The sequence below is a fragment of the Babylonia areolata genome, chromosome 23 (assembly GCF_041734735.1).
Source record: "Babylonia areolata isolate BAREFJ2019XMU chromosome 23, ASM4173473v1, whole genome shotgun sequence".
In the NCBI taxonomy this organism is placed as follows: domain Eukaryota; kingdom Metazoa; phylum Mollusca; class Gastropoda; order Neogastropoda; family Buccinidae; genus Babylonia; species Babylonia areolata.
Window position 1 is genome coordinate 35,307,436 of NC_134898.1, and position 22,812 is coordinate 35,330,247.

The window sequence follows — 22,812 nt, forward strand, 5'->3', positions numbered from 1 at the left end:
TGCAGACCAGCAAAATGTTGTAGACATTATCACTTGAAAGAATGCTTGAAAACTAATGCTGAACTTCTCTTTGCCTGGGAACAGTCAGTGACTGAGTTGAGAATTATTGTAAAATGATTGACCAGAGATTGAATGGGTAGCAAATGACAGAGCAAGGGATTTTGTATCCCTACAAAATGATAAGGACCAAGAACAGACCCTAGAAGAATGCGAAAGTAATTGAGAAGCTAGTTTTGAAGGGTTGTTGTTGTTGAGAGTGACAGTTAGAGTGAAACCAAAAATATATGATTCTGTCCACTTAGCCAGGCACCTTAAGTTCTGCAGTGAGTTATTTGAAAGGCAGCAAAGGAGACCTGTGTGATTAATCACATTGAAAGCTACAGATAAATCCAATAAGTCAGAGATAAGTTAAACCTGACTGGCGTCAAGTGCAAGAGCACATTATTCATGACCTTGGCTTAAGGATGGCAGTTTCATTTTTATGCTTTGGGTGATAGGCAGCTAGCAGTGAAGAAAACAAATTGTTTTTAATTATGTTAAAAAAGAACCCCACCCCCCACCCCCCACAAAAGCAACAACAACAACAAAAAACTAACAACACTGTTTCCATAGAGTACTCCTCTGGTATAGGCTACAGACCTATAATATGTAATTTATTAACAAATCATTTGAGGATCATGATAATGGATGATAATGTTCATCATCCCTAAATTTGGATGATAATGTTCATCATCTTCATGTCACTGATAAACATAATCTAACAGTCTTAATTATCATTTAGTTTGACAGTTTTGTAATGGAAGATGAAATATATTCATGGAATAAAACATTTTTCGTTGTCACTTTTGCCCCTCCCCCACCGCACCCCAATATGCCCCCCCACCTCACCTCCCCAAAAAGGTCTGTCATGACTGCATGATGCAGGAAATGTGTAGCTGAAATACAGGGAATGGGGAGGAAGCATTATTATGTAACTAAAACGGAATTTGTCTGACAAAAGAATCAATATCAAACCATGACCACTGATTGAACTCTGCCATTAGTGGCCCAGAGCAGGCCAATATTTGTCCACTAGATTATGGGTGGCCAATGTGTGATAAGGGAACAGCCTGAGCACATTCTTAGTTGGTCACTGGGCTCCCTTACCTGTGGAAACTGTGTTTGCTTTTGCCACCAATACCCTTCAGCTGCTTGCGACAATCTTTGTGTCCAGTGTAGAAGTTTTTGTCTCGATCACCACCCTTGACACGTACACTGGAAAGGGGGCTTATCACACTGAGCATGCTGAAGTATGTATGGAACCCAAGGACTTAGTCAAATAGAGTGTGTATCAGTCTGCAGTACTCTTGGATGACCACCCTGTGACTGTGAGTTCTTTCGGTCTTGGTAATTCAGACTGTTGGTTTTATTTTTTGAGCTGCAGGTTTTCTTCATCTCTTTTCTTTCTTGAGTACTTTCCTTCTACCTCAACTGTCAGTGAGGCTTCTGCAGCAAACTGGTATCAGTAGTCTGATCCTGTCTTACGGTCTTTCGCTAGCTTGTTTTATACAATTTTTTTTTTATGGTGGGCATGTAATAAGTGTGTGTGTGTGTGACTGAGTGTGTGTGTTTGAGTGTGTGCATACATGTATATATGGAGCAGTAGCCTTGTGCTCCTGACCAGGAAGTGTGTGTCTATGGATTTGTGTCCCATATAATATGATATATATATAATATGTAATATATGATATACATATATGATACGTCTATCTATCTGTCTGTCTATCTATCCGTCTCTCTCTCTCTCTCTATATATATATATATATATAAGAACAACAGCAGTCCTAGCATGTTTTTAAAAAAAATGCAGCAAACTTTCGCTGTATAACAGCTTCATCAGGCTATATATATACTGACCCAGCATTTTTCCTACTCTCCTCCCCTCCCACCACTAGACCTTGAGTGGTGTTCTGGGTGCTAATGATTTTGGATAAGACTATAAATCGATGCTGTGTTTGCAGCATGCACTTTGCATATATGCGAAAGAACCCACAGCAACAAAAGAATTGTCCCTGGCAAAATTCTGTAGGAAAAGCCTACTTTGATAGTAAACTAATATATTTGCAGACATGAAAAAGAATAAAAAGATGGGTGAAGTTGCAGTGTGCATGTGACAATGCATTCTTCCTGCGGAGAGTAGTTCAAATTTCACACAGAGAAATGTTATGACACAAAAAAAGAGAGTAAAATAACACAACTTATGTGTGCATTTGAACTTGTGATTGTGTACTGTCAGTGTCATTAGTGATTTGTTAGCTGACATGTAAGGCATAAATGAATACATGTGTTTGTAATGTGTGATATATATATATATATATATAAATATATATATATATTATGTGTGTGTGTGTGTGTGATATCATTTGTTTCCTCACATATATACCCAAACAGTTATCCATTGAATAGGGCGATACAAACTGGCTAGGGTTTCAACAATCACTATAATCCCTTTTGTCCCTCTGAAAAAAAGGAGAAAAAGAAAATCATGATGTGTGAAATCGTTTTGTGCTCAGAGACAGAATACCACAATGAGTGAAAGCAAGAGCTGGAGAGAAATGTGATTCTGCGGTACGTGCATTCAGAAAAAGAAAAGAAAAAAAGAAAAATTCCGCATTGACGCACAGTGGTTGAAAAGAGACAGAAGTCAGCATTGACATTCAGAGAAATGTTATGACACAAAAAAAGAGAGTAAAATAACACAACTTATGTGTGCATTTGAACTTGTGATTGTGTACTGTCAGTGTCATCAGTGATTTGTTAGCTGACATGTAAGGCATAAATGAATACATGTGTTTGTAATGTGTGAGATATATATATATATATATATATAAAAATATATATATATATTATATATGTGTGTGTGTGTGTGTGTGTGTGTGTGTGTGTGTGTGTGATCATTTGTTTCCTCACATATATACCCAAACAGTTATCCATTGAATAGGGCGATACAAACTGGCTAGGGTTTCAACAATCACTATAATCCCTTTTGTCCCTCTGAAAAAAAGGAGAAAAAGAAAATCATGATGTGTGAAATCGTTTTGTGCTCAGAGACAGAATACCACAATGAGTGAAAGCAAGAGCTGGAGAGAAATGTGATTCTGCGGTACGTGCATTCAGAAAAAGAAAAGAAAAAAAGAAAAATTCCGCATTGACGCACAGTGGTTGAAAAGAGACAGAAGTCAGCATTGACATTCAGTGCAATGCTTTCTTTCACCGCGGAAAATCTAAGGTTTGCTATGGTCCGACAGACTGTTGTCGAAGCACAGGTGGAGATCATGTTTTGATAGTCCCTTGTTCTATTGACTCTGGTGTTGCCATGGCCAAAGGGACCCCACTGGGATAGCTCCCGTCATGAGCGCTTTGCTGGTAATATATCTCGTGCCATGAGTTCCCAGTGTACATATCATTCCCCCCTTTTTTATGAACATTTTTAAACCCCTGTGTTTACCGTACTTGGCTGTAGGTTTGAAGCTTAATGCTGTGCAGTAAAAAAGCTTTACGTGTATGGGTAAGGCAAACCTCACTGACAAAGAAATTGCGTTTTCAAAGGCTTGCCTGGTGTACGGAGGGTTTTGTTTGGACAATAGCAGTGGAAAACCATGTCATAGATTTCATGGAAGGTTTATCTGACACCAAACACACACGCATGCACACATGTACACACACACAAACACACACACACGAACACACTCTCCATGCATGCGAACACACACCCAGACACAGACACAGACACAGACACACACACACACACACACACACACACACACACAGTGTCACTCACTCACTCACAGTCACAGTTACTGATTGTTGTTAACTATACTTTTCAAAGGAATGGGAAGGTCTAGGGTGCACTCTACAGGTGCATGGCTGTAATGCACAAACACACACATGCACGCACTCACACACGTGCGCACACACACGTGCGTGCACACACACACACACACCATGCAAATTTGTGTTTAAATGCTTTACACATGTATACAAATGTATGCACACACACACACACACACACACACACACACACGTGTTCACAAAAACACAAACACGCTACTGAAACTGAAACACACACACACACACACACACACACACACACACACACACACACACACACACACGTGTGCAAAATCACCCCCCCCACACACACACACACAAATACATGCATGCATGCATACACACACATGTATGCACACACACCATACAAATTTGTATTTATACAGCTCCACAAACACAGATACACAAACAGAAGCACACTCACATGTGTATACACAAACACAAACATGCACACAAACACACACAGACAGACACATGCACACACACACATGCACAGACACACACACACACACACACACACACACACACACACACACACACACATGCACAGACAGACAGACAGGCAGACACACACACACACACACACACACACACACACACACAGAGATTCAAACTAGATACACATAAGCACACATTCCTTCCTGCTTAGTTTTTCTCCTTTCTCTGCCCTTCTCTTTTATAACTTCCTCAGGATGTAGATAATTCCACTTAGCACTCACGACCGCCACATATAAGTGTAACTTTAATAGTAAAATAAAGGCATAATTTACAGACAGGAAAAACACAAAAAAAGGACAAAAAAAGAGAAAGGGTGTCTCTGCCCTGTGGTTGTGTGCTCTCTCTTGGGAGAGCAGCCGTGACTGTCACACAGAGAAATCTGTTGTGACAAAAGGAATAGAATACAATTCAGTTGTTTTGTGTTTTTTTTCTTCTTTTTTCATTGTCTGTTACACTGTGTGATTTAATGATGGACAAATTCAAATCAGTGATAGTCCTACACGTCTGGTTTTTTTTCTTCTTCCTCTAGTCTGTTACATCTTGTGTTTTCTCTTTATCACTTTCTCTCTCTCTCTGTCACTAACTAGAATACAACTTCAGTTTATTACTGCTATTTTTGGATAGTATGTTTGAAAAAAAAACAAAAAAACAACAACAACAACAACAACCCCCCCCCCAAAAAAAAAACAACAACAAACAAACCCAAAAAACCCAACAAACATGGGCATGGAATGGATAATGCAAAAAGGCAATGATGCATTGTGTTTTCAATAATCTGAAAGTTCACACTATTCTCTCATTTTCAGACACAAAAGATGACAAAAGCAAAGGAAAACCTGCACAGAAGCCTGCGGCTAAAGTAAGTATTCTCAGTGAAACTTTTGTTTTTGTTTTTGTTTGTGTGATGTATGTGGTGTGTGTTTGTTTGTGTGCATGTGTATCTTCATGTGTATGATACACCTGCATGGGTATGCTAAAGCATTCATACACATGCATAATTTTTTTGGTGTGCATGTGGTTTTGAGCATGAAGTATGCGTATGCGATTGTGCACATTTGCATACATACGGACATATTCATCTGCATACATTTATCCTTCTATCTATCTGTCTATCTATCTATCTATATACCTTTTACATCTATCTGTCTATCTCTCTGTCTATCTATCTATCTATTCATATTGACACACACACACAGACATAGAAAGAGACATAGAGAGATGCAGACACACACAGACACAAATACATACAGATACACAGACACACAAAAAGACACACAGACACACACACACACACACACACACACACACACACACACACACACACAATCAACACCTGGTACTCAACCATTGCTGACTAAACTTAACAACACCATAGTCAAAAGCAAAACATGAATTGTCAGAGAAACTGCCTGACAGCTATATAAATATATATCTCTCAGATGAATTAGATGTATTAGCCAAGACTGCACTCTGAGAAGAAAAGATGACTAAGTGTCCCAGGTGACAGTTATAGTTCTGAAGTGTAAACTTTCACAGAAACTGCCCAAAAGATCCAAGATAGCTCCATTCTGATGAATTCACCACAATAGCTATTATTGTTCCTTAAAAAAAGTTACCAAAAACAGACTAAAGTTTGTAAACTCAATACTTTTTTCCTTATAATAAAAATTCCATGTGGGAATTGGGTCGATCATGATAATTCCAAGTAAGTCGTCATTGTTTTTCATGCTTCTGGACACAGTTTTATGACAGTAAGAGTAGTGGTCAATATCTTGACCAGTGGTCACAAGCAAGGAGAAGAAAAAAAAGTTCTGACACAAGCAAAGCTGGTGTAATAATAACTTAAATAAGTGATATCTATTTTGAATAGTTATCGGCCAGGTAGATTGGTTTCTTTATCAAGAGTGTTGTCCTTGAACGTTATTCATTGGCCTGTGTGTTTTATCAGTTCTTAAACCTGTCAAAGAACAATACACCATGTAGGAATGTTTGGTTAGGCTTTGTCTCCTGTATTTTATTTTAATTAATTTTATGAAATATTGTGGTTGATTTTTTCTTTCTTTTTTTTTTTTTTTAAAGTCCATATTTATCTTTTACTGCACAGGCAGTAACTTGTTAAAAATGTTATATCACAATTTTTTAGTCGTCATTTTGCTTGTTTTTTTGTGAGGTAGATTTGATGTATGACTACTGGGAAAAAAAAAGAATGAATTTTCTATCATGTATTCTTATATAAAAAGTATGTGTCATAGGCAAATGTTTTTGAAATGAAATTGTCTATAGAAAATATGTTTATCAGACATATTTCATTGAAATTAATCATTAAGGCACATCATTATTAACATCTTACACACATTAATACATGTGCACACATGGGTGCACACACACACACACACACACACACATGCACATGCACACACACACGCACATGCACACGCACACAAGTTGATGTATCAGTTCTCACCTCAACCAGCACTGCCCCTCTAACATTTTCACCACATCTATAGCAAAACAAAGTAAACGAGATAGTCGGTCATTGTGGATCATCTTTCTTATCACTTTCAGACGACGACGACGAAGACGAAGAATGTGGTGTTATCGGGTGAGGCGATGAAGGAGATGCAGAAGCAGGCCAAAGCCAACAAAGATGAACGACGCATGCAGGTAATCACATCTTAACACCTAGCCCATGAAGGATACTTTTGAGGAAATATATACAAGAGCTTTCTGCTGGCCCGACCTAGAGAACTGAAGTTAATAGCAGTTTTAAGTGAGGTGCAATTCTGAATGAGGTGCAGTTCTGAACAAACAGATACCTATCTACCTATCAAACCATCCGTCCATTGGTTTATACGTATAACTATCTATCAATCAATCCATCAGTCTATCAGTCTATCTATCTATCTAACTATCTATCTATCTGTGTCTATATATATATATATATATAGGTCTGTATTTCTCTCTTTCTGTGTATGTGTGTATCCGTATATCTATCTGTCTGTGTGTCTGTTTATGTATATAAAATCATATTCCTTCCAATAGCATGTTTATAAATCATAATGCATTCATTGATTCAGTCCCATTTGCAATTTTTGAGTTGATTTTCACTGGGTTGTTGCCTTGTGTAACAGGGGAGTGGGGTGGAGGGGTAGAGCAGCTGGTGTTTGTTTCATGGCTGAGCAAGAATTCTGGGCGTAGAGGAATTCACAGAGGTTGGAATGTGAAAGAAAACTGTTGTAAATCATGTCCATGACAATCAATGGAAAGAACTTTCGGGAAAGGTGACCAGGACTATTAAATGTCCCTGGAATTAGTGGATAATAAAGGGGGCGTTTCATTCTTCCAGTCACGTCCCGTGTTCATTCAGAACCACCCCTCGTAGCTCATAAATAAAACATGATGTGAAACCATGTAGAACAACTTCGATGTGGGCCCCAGGCAAGGCAGTGCTGTGCTGGAATGCAGTATTTTTGTGTGTACTTGTGGATATGGTATATCACAGGGGTGATTTGTTCATTCTTTGTGAGCCAAAACACCACATTCACACCCCCTTCTCTTTTCTTCCTTTCTCTTTGCTTGCTTTCTCCCTCCCTTCCCTCTGGTGTTTTTATTTTATTTTTCCACCTGCCTTTTTTTTGACTGGCATGAAGAAACAAAATGAGTCTGCATAATCATCCTGTTTCAGTTGTATGTGCTTGTGTGCATGTCTGTATATGTGTTATTTGTCTCACGTCAAGTTTTGATCCTGGCATTTTGTCAACCACCACAAATGGTACAGAAACCAGACTTGGCAGGAAGGTAGATGCTGATGAAACCTGGTAACCCCTTTCACTTTAATGAAGCACTGACACACATAATTTGAAGTTAGAGGTCAAAGATCATGGTCAAGGCATGAAAGAAACAGTTTGTGAGCATGATAGAACTTCTGTCTTGATTCAGATCTTCATCAACCATTGTGCAGTGATTAGCCCAGGAAAGAACTTGGAAGTGCAGTGAAATTTAAGGTGAGAGGTGAAAGGTCAAGGTCAGAAGACCACCCTCATGATACAGCAAGGATTTTAATCAAGCATGAAACAGTAATTGGTTATGGTGACACAGAAAACCCAGCTGGAAGTCTAGGTCATCGGATTAGAGGTCAAGGTCACAATATAACATAGTTGAAAAAAAAATTCTCTGTCTAATTTTGGACACTATCTCTTGTAATACATGAAGTTGACAGTTTTCTGATTGGCAGGGAAACCTGTACCCCCCTTCTCTCCTTCTGTCTTCCCCTCATTGGATGGTTGAAGAATATGTACATTACTCTCCCCCCAGCCCCCTGCACCCCTCCTATTTCCCCCACCCTGGACAGGCAAAGAATATGTATGGACCCCCCCCCCCCTCCACACCTTCTGTCTTTCCCACCCTGGACAGGCAAAGAATATGTATGGACCCTCCCTCTCTTCACCGTCCTATCTTTCCCACCATGGATTAAGGTGAAAAAAAAAGTCCATACCCTCTATTTCTCCTGTCTTTCCCACTCTGGACAGGGAGCAAACATGTATGTACTCCTCCCCTCCACCCCTTTGCTCTTTTCCCACCCTGGATTAAGGCAAAGAATATGTACATAACCCCCCCCCCCCCCTCCTTCCGCCCCCCTGCCCCTGGCCCCCCTTGGTTTTACACATATCTTCCCTGACCCTAGACAGGCAAAGAATATATATATTTCCCTTCCCTTTCCACCCCTCCAGTTTTCCACCACCCTGGATTGAGGCAAAAAAACATGGACAGACCTCCCCCCTCTACCCAACCAGTCTTTCCCACCCAGGACAGGGAAATATATGAAGAGATCTTCCCCCTTTTACACCTGTCTTCCCCACCCAGGACAGGGAAATATATGAAGGGATTTCCCCCTTTTACATCTGTCTTCCCCACCCAGGACAGGGAAATATATGAAGAGATCTTCCCCCTTTTACACCTGTCTTCCCCACCCTGGACAGGGAAATATATGAAGGGATCTTCCCCCTTTTACACCTGTCTTCCCCACCCTGGACAGGGAAATGTATGAAGGGATCTTCCCCCTTTTACACCTGTCTTTCCTACCCAGGACAGGGAAATGTATGAAGGGATCTTCCCCCTTTTACACCTGTCTTCCCCACCCTGGACAGGGAAATGTATGAAGGGATCTTCCCCCTTTTACACCTGTCTTTCCTACCCAGGACAGGGAAATGTATGAAGGGATCTTCCCTCTTTTACACCTGTCTTTCCCACCCAGGACAGGGAAATATATAAAGGGATCTTCCCCCTTTTACACCTGTCTTCCCCACCCTGGACAGTTAAAAGCATACAGACGATGTACATACTCTCCCCCTCCACCCCTCTTGTCTTTGCCACCCTGAATAGGCAAATAATATGTACAGAACTGCCCCCCCTCCTGCTCCCCACCCCCAATACTATCTACCCCTCTCTGGACAGGCAAATAATATGTACATACCTCCCCCCTCCACCCAGTCTTCCCCACCTTGGACAGGCAGATAATGTGTGCAGACCCTCTGGCTTCACACCTGTTTACCCTGCCCTGGACAAGCAGTGATCTGTATATAGACCCTCCCCCTTCACCCCTTCTCCCTGTGTCTGCGTACCGTTCTTCTCTTGTTCAGATGTAACACCTTCCAGGAGCAAAAGCCTTTCATGCTGCACTGTACAGGAGAGGACAATACCATTGTGTGCTGAGAGATCTCTTGGTCCGTTGTGGCAATGGGGCTTTTGTGTAAGACAGTGCTGTCACCCCCTTATAAAAAAAACAACCCAGTTATTTGTTAGACACCAGGTTTAGACATGGCCCTGCCTGTGTTATTAGTATTATGTTTTTAAAGCCGAGTTGTTGTTTTTTTAGTTTTCTAGTTTTCAATATAGATGTGAAGGAACGCAGGTGTGTATGTTATCATCATTGACACACACTGAAGAGTATAAGCTAGGGAGTTAGGGTGAACCAGTTGACAATGTTGTGTTTGACACTTTAACACACAGACACACACAGACACAGACACACACACACACACACACACACACACACACACACACACACACACACACACACACACACACACACACACATGCACACAAATCAAAGATTTTTTTGCCAAACAATGTGAAAGAGTAGAAGATCAAGTTCTGGACTAGCATTTTCATCTTTTCTATGTGAGTGAGTGTACAAAATCTGCCATTCCCGACCAAAAGTACATCACTCATAGAGCACTATATTGCTAGTGAAAGCAGACAGAAAGAAAGAGAAAAAAGAGAGAGAGCAGGTGGGGGATTTACGTGATAAAATATGAGGGAATTAGGGGGCTGAGTGCTGTCGGATGTCATGTGTTTATCCTCTGGTGGATGAATAGTGCAGGTGCAATAATGAGGGTCTTAGTGTCCCCACGTCCCAGCACTGGGTCACCATGCTGAATCAGGGTTGACATAATAACAGAACTTCAAAGGCACACTGACAGCAATTTCTCTCCCCCCTCCCCCCTTCCCAGCTCATCCTCCCCCCCCCCAGAAAAACCCCTCCACCTCTTTTACCCCCCACCCCCCTTATCCCCCCACCCCTTTCCTCTCCCTTCCCTATGTTAATAACCAGCCAGCAGAGGTCATTGCTCCATTGTCCGCACCCTTGTCATTGATTTCCAGGAGATCCAATTCCTCAGATGCTGAGTCAGTTGTGGATTCATGCTGTGTGAGCGATTCCGGCAAGATTCATTCACAGAACAAAACCAGAGGACTAAGCTCCCTGCTGAAACCTGCTAAAGCCAGAATACTCTTTTTTTGATTGGGGGGGGGGGGGGGGGGTGGAGAGGTGGGGGGCTAGGTTGTACTTTGGTTCACACTACACATTAGGCTCTTTCTCCCGGAAGAGGGGTGGGGGGAATGACAATAGTTGGATAGAGGTCTTTCTCCAGCAAGGAATGACAATGCTTAGATTGTATCTGCCTGGGGAAAGGAATTGCTTCTACTGGCCTCAGGATCATTGCTTTGAGGGGGTTTTCTGCTCCTCTCTGTGCAGGACCTTGGCTGTGAGCCGTAGGTCGATTTAGGAAAATTATTGTGGTTTCTCATTTTTTTGTCTGTCTGCTTAAAAAAAAAATCTTTCAGGGCCACAAGTCCGTTTCTGTAAGTAGTCTAACTTTATTAACACACACACACACTTAGGCGCACACATGCACGCACGCACACACTCACACACACACACACATACATAAACACACACACACACACAAACACATACATGCAGATGCACACACACACACACACACACACACACACACACGCAAACACATACATGCAGACATGCACATCTGCTACACACACACACTCATGCACATACATGCACACTCACGCACCTCCCAGCCCTTCCTCCACCCCTCAGTACCTCTACCTCTTTCACCCGCCCCCTCATCCCCAGACTTCCACACACACACAGAGCACACACAGACACACACATGCACATGCACAACACACACTCAATGCACACACACACACACACACACACACACACACACACACACACACACACACACTCACTCACTCACTCACTCGCTCACTCTTGCACAACACACATGCACATGCACATGCCCATGCACTACAGACAGACAGACACACACACACACACACACACACACACACACACACACACACACACACACGATCTGCTGTACATGCTTTACTGTCAGGGGTCTGTGTAATTGGTAAAACAACCCTTTCTCCTTCTCGTCACCTGTGCTCTGAGCAAAACCTGCGACAGCATGGCTGCTGTCTGTTCAGTGTTTTCTGTTGCTTGACTGGGAATACCTTTCAGCCTTACTTTCCACTGGTCAGGAAGTCTGTGCCAAGTGTGTGTGTGTGTGTGTGTGTGTGTGTGTGTGTGTGTGTAACTCTGTGTGTGTAGTGTGTGGCGCTGTGTGTGTGTGTGTGTGTTCACAGAGAGAGAGAGAGAGAGAGAGAGAGAGGATACTTCATAACTTTGAAGCAACAAATTTGCACAATACTGACAGTAAAAGCACCCAGCATGTGAATAGAAATCTGAAGTCTTGAATCTCTCAGACTGACCACAAAAGCCCACAAAACGAAAGGGTAGAAGTTAATGGACCTCATCTCTCCGATAACACACCCAGCCCTACCCAGCTGGTGGCCAATCATCCACCCCCCACAACAACTCCCCCTTTGGGAGGTCAAAAGACTGGAAACATCATAACCATTGTGTGCAGCAGTGGCCATGTTTATAAGGTGTTGCTCCGCTCGTTGTCAAGAAGGGGTGGGGAGGGGTGGGGTGGGTCGCGAAAAATGAGAAGGGTAAGCCGTGGCATTGTGGCACAGACCCCTAGCGTGACGACTGATTGGCAGAGGCACCGGGCAAGGCTGGCCTGACAGGCTTGGCTGCCCATGGCACTGTGCCAGGTCTTTGATCCCCTAGCTGCCTTTTCAGCCCTGGCTCTCCGGTACTGATTGCAGGCAGCGATCAGTCTTTGCTGAGTTCAATAGTCTGCCAATCGCTGGTAAACTCTTAAGCTGCCAACAATGAGGGTTGGAACCTTTAAGGCAGTTGTTCGAACAGTTGTTGTCTGGTTGGGTGATTTACACCTGCTGTAGGGCTGGTATCATGGAGTGGAATTGAAAATTATATAGTATAGTCGGTGTTGAGCACATACTTACACAGTATGGTATGCGTGTGCAGAGCTGAAAGTTGAATGGTTAGTGTTCAGAACATGATGTATATTTGTGGGTTATGAATGTAAGAGGCTAGGCATGTGTGTGTGTGTGTGTGTGTGTGTGTGTGTGTGAGAGAGAGAGAGAGAGAGAGAGTGAGAGAGAGAGAGAGAGATCCTGTGCCATGTTGATCAAAAGTCTCAAATGCAATGCATGTCACCACAGTTCAAGCACAACCCACAGTCGCAGTACAGAAAGAAAGTGAAGAATAAAAGTGAGGGCCAAGAAACATGCAATCCACCATGATACACACTGTATGTAAGTGTACAACAGCTCTCCAGTTAATGCCACCAAACAGAACACACGCACAGGGGGCAAACACATGGCTTCCTGGACACTGTTAATCTGCTTAGAGCAAACATAGAACTCTTACTGTGGACCACCACTGACTGTACACCTCATTGATAAGCTGTGGCAGTGATTAAGTCACCATGGGCAGCACAGCTTTCCCAGTGCACGTTCACATAAACCTACGCACCGGGGCGCACCGGGCGGGCGTTGATGGATGTTGTTATTCATCAATGTCTCCTTATCGGTCTGTAGCGGCGAGAATTAGTATGCTGCCTGCTAATCGGTTTAACTGACGGATTGATGTTTTCATAGTCATTCAGGGAAAATACACACAAAATGTCAATGTTTTTTTTTAAATGATAAGAATACAAGGAGGGAGGGTGGTGGTCTGTGGTGGTGGAAGTCAGTGTTGTGTTGGGTTGGTACACAACATGCACACAGACACAGACACACGCACACACGTTTCTACATGCACATACACACATACATACAAACATGTATCATGCCACACCATACCACAACACACCACCCTGACCACACCACAGAACTTGTTGTGACAACTTACTGGTATTTCATGACATAATTGTAGGATTAGCATTTGTCACACAGTCACATACACATGAAATCACACACACACACACACTTCACCCCCACTCCCCATCACACACACACACACACACACATGCACACGCACACACACACACACACACACACACACACACACACACACACACACACACGCATACAGACATGTGCACACACACACGCACACACATTCATACATAGTCATACACACATGTACACCATTGAGTTGAACGCACATACACATAATCCCCTTTCTGTTTTGAAGAGAACTCGTCAGCAGATGTGTGAGACCCATGAACAGAGAAGACAAAGCAACCCGGTCCTCCACCATCTAATCCCTCACCCACTCTCCACACCCATTGTATGAGTGTACATGTGTGTACTGAAATGAATCAATGCCTACATGTGTAAATGGTGATGTCCTCAGAAAGAAAAGATCTTAGCACATCACTCCTCTTCTGCAACATCTCCGCTGGCTCCATATCTCACACAGAATAAAGTAAAAGATAAGCACTCTATGTTATAAATCTTTTCACAAATCTGCCCCTTCCTATCTCTGTGGCTGCCTTCATCTCTACCCTCCATCTTGCCCTCTGCTATTAGCTTCGGATCCACTCTGTTTATGTATACCCAGATTCAAACACTCCACTGTCGGCTGCTGTTCTTTCTCTGTCTATGGACCTTGCATTTGGAATGAACTTCCTCTTTCGTTATGTCAGGTCTCCATACTCAGCTCTTTCAAGTCTGGCCTTAAACACCACCTTTTTCCAAGATAGCCTTCTTCCCCTGCCTCTTCTTTGTCTTCAGTTTCTGAAGTTTAGACTTACACATGCATGTGAATGACTGGTTTGAAAGCGCTTTGATTTGTCTCTGCACAAGATTCAGCGCTATGTAAATACTAATTATTATTATTATTGATCATGATATGGATAATAAAGCACCTATCCTCGGTCAGAGACCAAGCTGTAAGCACTTTACAGAGTCATTTGCACAAAACGCTTCCTACCTGGGTAGAGGTGATTGAGAGCTGCTCTTGGGCACTCATCATTTGTGTCCTCTGTCATTCAGTTTACACTCTCTCTCTCTCTCTCTCTCTCTCTCTCTCTCTCTCTCTCTCTCTCTCATACTAACACATGTAGCACTTCATTTGTATGACATTTTGTTTATTTACCTAACAAGGAAGGCAGCCAAACATCCGTTTTTAAAAACAAAAAAAATTATGTGCATGCTGGGTATGTTCTTGTTTCCATAACCCACCAAACACTGACATAGATCACAGGATCTTTAACGTGCATATTTCATCTTCAGCATGCATGTACACATGTAGGGGGTAGAGGCACTAGCAGGTCTGCACATTTGTTGACCTGGTAGATGGGAGAAATCTGCACCCATAACCCACCAGGTTGGATGGGGATTGAACTCGGGAAACTGGGGTGAGGATCCGGTGCTCTAACCATTTGACCACTGCAACCTTGCAGAAACAAGTCATGTTTACAGACTGGTCATGGAGAAGTTTAGGTCACGGGCACAAGGCAAGACAAATGACCACAGTCACACCTGTACTGATTGACATTTTTTTTTTGGTTTTCAGCTTGATGCTAGGCACAAGTACCTGTTTGACCAGGTAAGTTACAGACTCTTTTAACTCTTCTTCATTTTTTGTTTTTTTGTTTGATTACTTTATTTCATTCCATTTTTTTTTTTTTTTTTTTTGCTGCCCCATCATCTGCACCGTTTCAGTGGCATTACTCCCATGCCGCTCATTTAGATTCCCCCATACACGGCCACACCCGGGTTCGTCCGTCACAGTTCCAGCATCGGCAGTCCTCAGGGAACCATCAATGTTAAGTCGCCAGGAGGCCACACACCAGAGGAGACCCTGCATTGCTGCTGAGTCACTTCGGTGGTGTTCAGTGGTGCCTGTTTTGATTTAATGTACTTAGGACACCACCTACTAAGCCCCCTACTAATGACAATAATGGCTTAGTCGCGGAGCCAGACTGAGTGAGCTTCCCTCCCAGAGTGGAGACCGCCACCATGTCCCTCAAACAACAGCCCCCCATGAATCTGACGACACCAAAGGCATTGACCGGACTCACCCCAAGCACAGAAGTCGAGGGGCATTGAAACAGGTCACCATGAGAGCAGGGCATCCACATTAATTTTTTACACAAACCTAGGGTGAGCTGTAAAGGCCTGACCAGTGCATGGGGTGTATGCATGATTCTGCTTTTTATTTTTAATTTAATGTATATATATGGATCAGTCTTCATGCTTTAACACCGCTTTGCGCTGAAACAAGAAGTCTTCTTCATTTTTTGTCACTGTTTGTGTTACTGAATGTATTTGGCATTGGTACTCTCTACTTAAAACATCCCGGTAAAAGGAATTTTTTTAAAATTGATGATACAATTAATTTCATATGAATAACAAAGGAAGTGAGAAAGAGTTGAGAAAAAAAAATTAGGGAAGGAGAGAGAGAGAAATGCATATATGCTCACTTATGCACACACACACACACACACACACACACACACACACATACACACACACACCCATGTACTCACTCACTCAGAAACGTACACATTTACACAGAGAGAGCCTGTATATGTGTATGTTCCGAGCCATGTACATGAAAAGGAGAATGATGAGGCATGGTTAATCTGTCATTCCACAACTGTGTGTCTTTTGTTCAGATGGCGGATGCTTTGAACTTGGACAGTGCCACAGTCGAGGACTTCATTCTTGGAGATGAGAAGGTAGAATCCATTTTTCATTGTTGTCATCAGCATTCTATTAGATAGGATTTGTTTAGGGTAATATGCCCTCAGGAATAAGGAATCAGAATCTTTATTGTTTTTTTTGTGTGTGGGTAATTTATAATTAACTTTTTTTTTTTGATTTTGCATTCATCACATACTTTTTAAGCATTTATGCAAAAAGAAATATTCATGAATCTACCTCTTCTGCTATGAAGTTAAAAAAAAAAAAATCTTTATATATAATGAAAGTGTCTACTCTCTGAAAATAATGTGTCCGTGAACCAGTGTGTCGTTTCTCTGGTTAGAAACTACCAAGACATGTTCTTTAGTCTGCTGTCCTATTCAGTCACATCTGTTGGTGTTCTGTTTTAGTTTGACACCATGGAGAATTTCTTCGCCGCCAACGGAGCTCGCAGACTGATGTTCTTCTACCAGGAAGTTGCAGTAAGTATTGAGCACTGCTGACTGAATTATGTCCTGTGGAAGCGTTTTGTTTCTTTGGCACCAGCACATGATGTACTCGTTTTCACATATTTGTGGAAGTTTAGTTGTCAGTGCAGTGGGCATCAGAAATATTTGGTATTCTTAGCAGATTTGTTGAGTCAGTTTTTTGTTGTTGTTGTTGTTGCCAGTGTTAGTTATGTTTATAACTGGTAAGTTTGGGCAAAAGGCTGCAGCTTTTTAGATAAAAAAAATCAGCCGTTCTTATAAATTTGATGATAGTTTAGTTATGAGAGGTTTCTTAAAAAAAAAACAACTTAAAAAATCAGTACATTGTAATGTGTCCTTGATCATTTTTTAGAACTATGATATGTGTGTGTGTGTGTGTGTGTGTGTGTGTGTGTGTGTGTGTGTGTGTGCATGCATGCATATGTGTGCAAATATATGATTTGGCATGCATCTGCTTACAGAGGGGAGAAAAGAACAGAGGAACAGGGATTTTTTTTGTGTGTGTGTGTGTTGATGGCAGTTTCCTACAGATGTTAGCATTGTGATTGCTATTGTTTTCAAGAAGATAGTAAAACTGTATTCTTTTTTGTTCACAATCTGTATTTTGGCGTGTATCTGATTCCACAGCATTTGCATTTGATTCACAGTTTGTGTTAGTCTGCAATCGTACAGTCATCTCATGGTCGTTTCTTTATGGTTATTTTCAGGGGGGTTACCAGGTAAGTTATGTTTTTACGCCCTGTCTTGTGATTCACATTTCATTCAGGTGCTGTAAATGCTTTACCTTTGTGGGGGTGGGGGGGGAGTCCTTTCTTGTGATGCTGCATTTTGTATTTACTTCATTTTCTTTGCTAAGAATGAATGACCAGGTGTGTTATTTTCCAGATTTAAAGCTTGCAAGTTTCCTTTTCTCCCTTTTGCAATTCCTTTTTTTATCTGTAATTTTTTTTCTTTTACCATTGACCAATTTCTGAAAAGCTGGTTTGTTAGAAATAATGTGATGTATCATTTTTGGCTTACTCTGTAAATCGTTTATGTAGGTCTCACACCTATTTTTTTTGTTAATCTTTTTGTCTGTGGTGTTTCATCCTAGGTGATTAGACAACTTAATCCAGCTTGTATTGATGGCAATACTCACTTTTAATTATTCATCTTCTTCATCCTCCTCTGTGTTTTGCCACTCATCATGATGTTCATTATTTTTTGCTGTACTTCATCAGTCCCTTTTTCCTGTCAGTATTCAGTTTATATAACAATAAAAAAAAGAAGTAAATCCTGTTGTTCCAAAATCATACACTAGGCATGAATTGAAGGGGAATCATTTCTCCACTATAGGTGACTACAGGTTCACAGCTATAGGCAACTTTAGTCGAGATCAAGAGGTCATGTTAAAAGGATAGTTTTTCACTTTGAAACAAAGCGTGACAGCTGCAGCCAGCTTCCTGTGCAACAGAACAATGACTGACCTGTACCTCCTGACTACTTTGAAATCTACAAGTCAGTTTGTTGTTTTCACATGCACCGAAGCCTGTGACTGAGAGCGTTGAGTCTTAAGTATTCGGCATGGGGGAGTGTTTTTCACACAGAAACTTGGCAGTGAAAGAGTTCAGTATAATTTCTTCATATCACTGTATTGTAAAAAAACCCAACAACCCCCCCAAAAAAAAACAACAACAAAAACAACCACCCAAAAACATACAATAACAACACCACCACCATAATTTTGTTAGTAATAAACAATAACATAGTTTGTGGATTGTAATGCTGTACTCATACCTTGTCTGTGTTTTTCACAAATTTCTTTGCATGGCTTTCCCTTCCCATTTTCCGCTACTTACCCTGTTTTTGTCTACCCCCGTTCTGTCCTAGAAACCTCGTGTAGATAACACTGTTCGAAAAGAGGTAAGTAAGACTCATCTGCAGGCAGTGGTGTTGGGCGCTTCATTCAAAAAAAGAAAAAAAAGAAAAAAAAAGGAGCTAATGAATTGCAGAACCTGTATTGTTTGGACTTCCATTTCCATGTGTGTGTGTTTGGGTACCAATTTCTGAGTGTATAACTTGGGTTTTTAAACCAGGCTGTTCTTGAGTATTAAAAAATGATGTGCTTGTTAAAACCGTATGATGTAAACTTCAAAGTGAATGTGGCTTACATTAAAATGTTTGTGGCTTATATACGCTGAGACTGATCTGTTGTTGCAGAAAAAAAGGATTATTTGTGCTGTGACCTGTATTAGTTGATAAGTGCAGACAACTTTCTCTGCCTGGGAGGTTTTCGTATTATTTTTTAGATAATTCATAGACTAAAGGAATGGTAATTTGCATGGAAGTCACCTGTTTCGTCCCCTGTTAGTCACTCCAAATATCGTTGTAAGGATCAAAGCCACAATGTATAACCTGGATCTGGAATAGCTTGTAAAATACATGCTGAGAAATGAAACACAACTTTCTAGCTATGAGCGTAAACAAAACTTGCAAAAAATCCCCACAATAAAAACAAACAACAACAACAATAAAAAAAACAACAAAAAACAGTTAACAATTTTCTGAAAGTTTAACAGTGGTCATGTCAGTTATCTTATCTATTGTTAACACTTAGTTGAAAGGTCCAAAAAACATTCTTATGAATCGGGATTTGATGCTCGATGGGCACAATAGCCAAGTGGTTAAAGCGTTGGACTGTCAGTCTGAGGGTCCCGGGTTCGAATCACGGTGACGGCGCCTGGTGGGTAAAGGGTGGAGATTTTTACGATCTCCCAGGTCAACATATTTGCAGACCTGCTAGTGCCTGAACCCCCTTCGTGTGCAAGCAGAAGATCAAATACGCACGTTAAAGATCCTGTAATCCATGTCAGTGTTCGGTGGGTTATGGAAACAAGAACATACCCAGCATGCACACCCCCGAAAACGAAGTATGGCTGCCTACATGGCGGGGTAAAAACGGTCATACACGTAAAAGCCCACTCGTGTGCGTACGAGTGAACGCAGAAGAAGAAGAAGAAGAAGGTATTTGATGCATGAGCACTGCTCAGATGCAGGTGTTAAAATATGTAAACTGGCACCCAATAAGTACTGTTCAGGTGGAGGGTGGAATGAATTAAAATGGTTAATGCTGTCAGGAACAAAAGTAATCAAATGTTTTCTGATTATGACAAAGAGTAAGATTCTGTCACCTGCTGCATCTTCTTTCTGTGTTAATTTCTGCAACACAAGCTGGAAAGAAGCAGGTCTTTCTTTCTGTGTCAATTTCTGCAACACAAGCTGGAAAGAAGCATGTCTTTCTTTCTGTGTTAATTTCTGCAACACAGGCTGGAAGGAAATATGTCTTTCTTTCTGTGTCAATTTCTGCAACACAAGCTGGAAAGAAATATGTCTTTCTTTCTGTGTCAATTTCTGCAACACAGGCTGGAAGGAAATATGTCTTTCATTCTGTGTCAGTTTCTGCAACACAAGCTGGAAAGAAGCATGTCTTTCTGTGTTAATTTCTGCAACACAAGCTGGAAAGAAATATGTCTTTCTTTCTGTGTTAATTTCTGCAACACAAGCTGGAAAGAAGCAGGTCTTTCTTTCTGTGTTAATTTCTGCAACACTAGCTGGAAGGAAGCAGGTCTTTCTGTGTCAATTTCTGCAACACAGGCTGGAAGGAAATATGTCTTTCTTTCTGTGTCAATTTCTGCAACACAAGCTGGAAAGAAATATGTCTTTCTGTCTGTGTCAGTTTCTGCAACACAGGCTGGAAGGAAATATGTCTTTCATTCTGTGTCAGTTTCTGCAACACAAGCTGGAAGGAAGCATGTGTTAAAAGTGGGGTAGTAGTGGTGGGGGTAGGGGTTGAGTAGGAGTAGGTGTAGAAGGTAGAAGGGGTAGAGTAGGATAACAGGCAGAGGACAGGTACACAATCCACTCTCTCCTCGTACCACAGCAGGGTCTTTTAGAAAGATGAATTGAGGTGTTTATTTCTCTAACTTAACAGCACACCTGGAACACACACAATATTAAAACCCAGGTTAAATCAATACCAAAACATATGCTAAACAAAATTGCACTGATGTAACAGAACATCATTATGTTGTCTGGACAAGTAAACAATTCCACAAATAACCTTTCTCCATTCTGACACTCAATGTCTAGCCGTACACTCTCTCCTCAAAGAGATCTATGTAAAAATGTAAAACAAGCTTCATATAGCTTCATATAGCTTACCATCAACAATCAGTGGCACATAAGTTAATGTGCACCAAATATATGACTAACAAATACTAACTCCCAGTGTTTAACTCCTGTCAAACCACCATAGAATAATAGCTGTCACACCAAGTATGTGGCAGACAATTACAAACTCCTAGTGTTTAACTTCAGTTAAATCACCATACAGTAATAGCTGTTTCCATTAAGACTGAACAAATCTGTACTTTGTCTCTGCAAAGTATCTCATTGGTAAAATGTTTACATGGGAATCATATAGTTACCAAGTAATTTGGTAAATATATAGCAACCTGTGTGCACCAACATAGAACTGCCTGTCAGTGGTCTCAAATCTTATTGAACACATACAGCTATGTGTTACCCCACTGGCATATAACACATGACTACAGCACATGGTAATCACAACTACCAAGTCACACATGTCCCCATGTTGCATTATCACCCATGTGCACACACATGGAAAAGCATGAACATACAGTTAGCCTGTAGATTTGTTCACCTTGAATATAACCATCACCACCTAACATACAAAATAGGTATGTCATGCCTCAAAATAATTCCAACTGTTACAACCAAAACATTCTACACAGATGCAACCCACACATAATCTCTGTGTTTCTTTGTGTCTAAATGCTTACATTGACACACAATTGACACAACAATTGACACACCACTGACATGTTACTGAACATTATCATTTATGTAAGCCAAGATGCACAACCTGTAAACCCAAACATGATGTCCAAGCATCATACCATAATATCAACCTGTAGGAAACAGGAAAGGGGGGGGGATACCCAAATACCCTAAACCAGTACTCCATTTAGTCATGTATTGGCTACATTGTGTATTTTAACCACTTTTCCCTCAGTCACCAGCCTCAAATACAATTAAGCCATACACATGCGGGCTATGCTCTCTCACAAGTCATGGTATCTGCATCAACACATTCCAGTTACATTAACTGTGCAATACCACATCAGCCAAAAGTGTCATAATGTTCTTGTGATACAACATTACAATTCGACAAACTCCAAACTGTTTCCAAAAACCAGAAAGTAAATTGCCAACAAACCAAATTACCAGTACAAGCATTACTCACAGCCCCAACGTTTCAGGGTTCACTTTATATTCATGTAGCAGAACACAATCCCACTGAGCCAGTGTGTTAGTTACAGAATCCAAGTATAACATAAATCAAGCATTCAACTAAGTCTGAAAAATAGATGCTAGTTTGACACTCACAGCCCCCATGGTACTGTCTTGACCGTCTGGCTCTCCTGGCCTGCTTCAAGGAAGGAAAAGAAAGAAACCCCACTTGCCTATTCATTTTATCCTCTTCACAAGCTGGCGCCGCATGCAAACTATCTTCTGACCCAGAACGTTTCCAATTGGCTGAAGTTAACAGACCAATCCG

The 22,812-nt window shown here is 41.3% G+C and overlaps 1 protein-coding gene across 1 annotated transcript in view; it reads left to right on the plus strand.

Moving 5' to 3' along the window:
- LOC143298099 (dynein axonemal heavy chain 5-like) overlaps positions 1-22,812 on the plus strand; it is a 136,983-nt gene that overhangs the window by 2,057 nt on the left and 112,114 nt on the right. The window contains exons 2-7 of the mRNA XM_076610789.1: positions 5,175-5,227; positions 6,934-7,032; positions 15,572-15,604; positions 16,677-16,739; positions 17,115-17,186; positions 19,062-19,094. Coding sequence (XP_076466904.1) covers positions 5,175-5,227; positions 6,934-7,032; positions 15,572-15,604; positions 16,677-16,739; positions 17,115-17,186; positions 19,062-19,094 — 353 coding nt within the window. The remainder of the gene's footprint in view (positions 1-5,174; positions 5,228-6,933; positions 7,033-15,571; positions 15,605-16,676; positions 16,740-17,114; positions 17,187-19,061; positions 19,095-22,812) is intronic.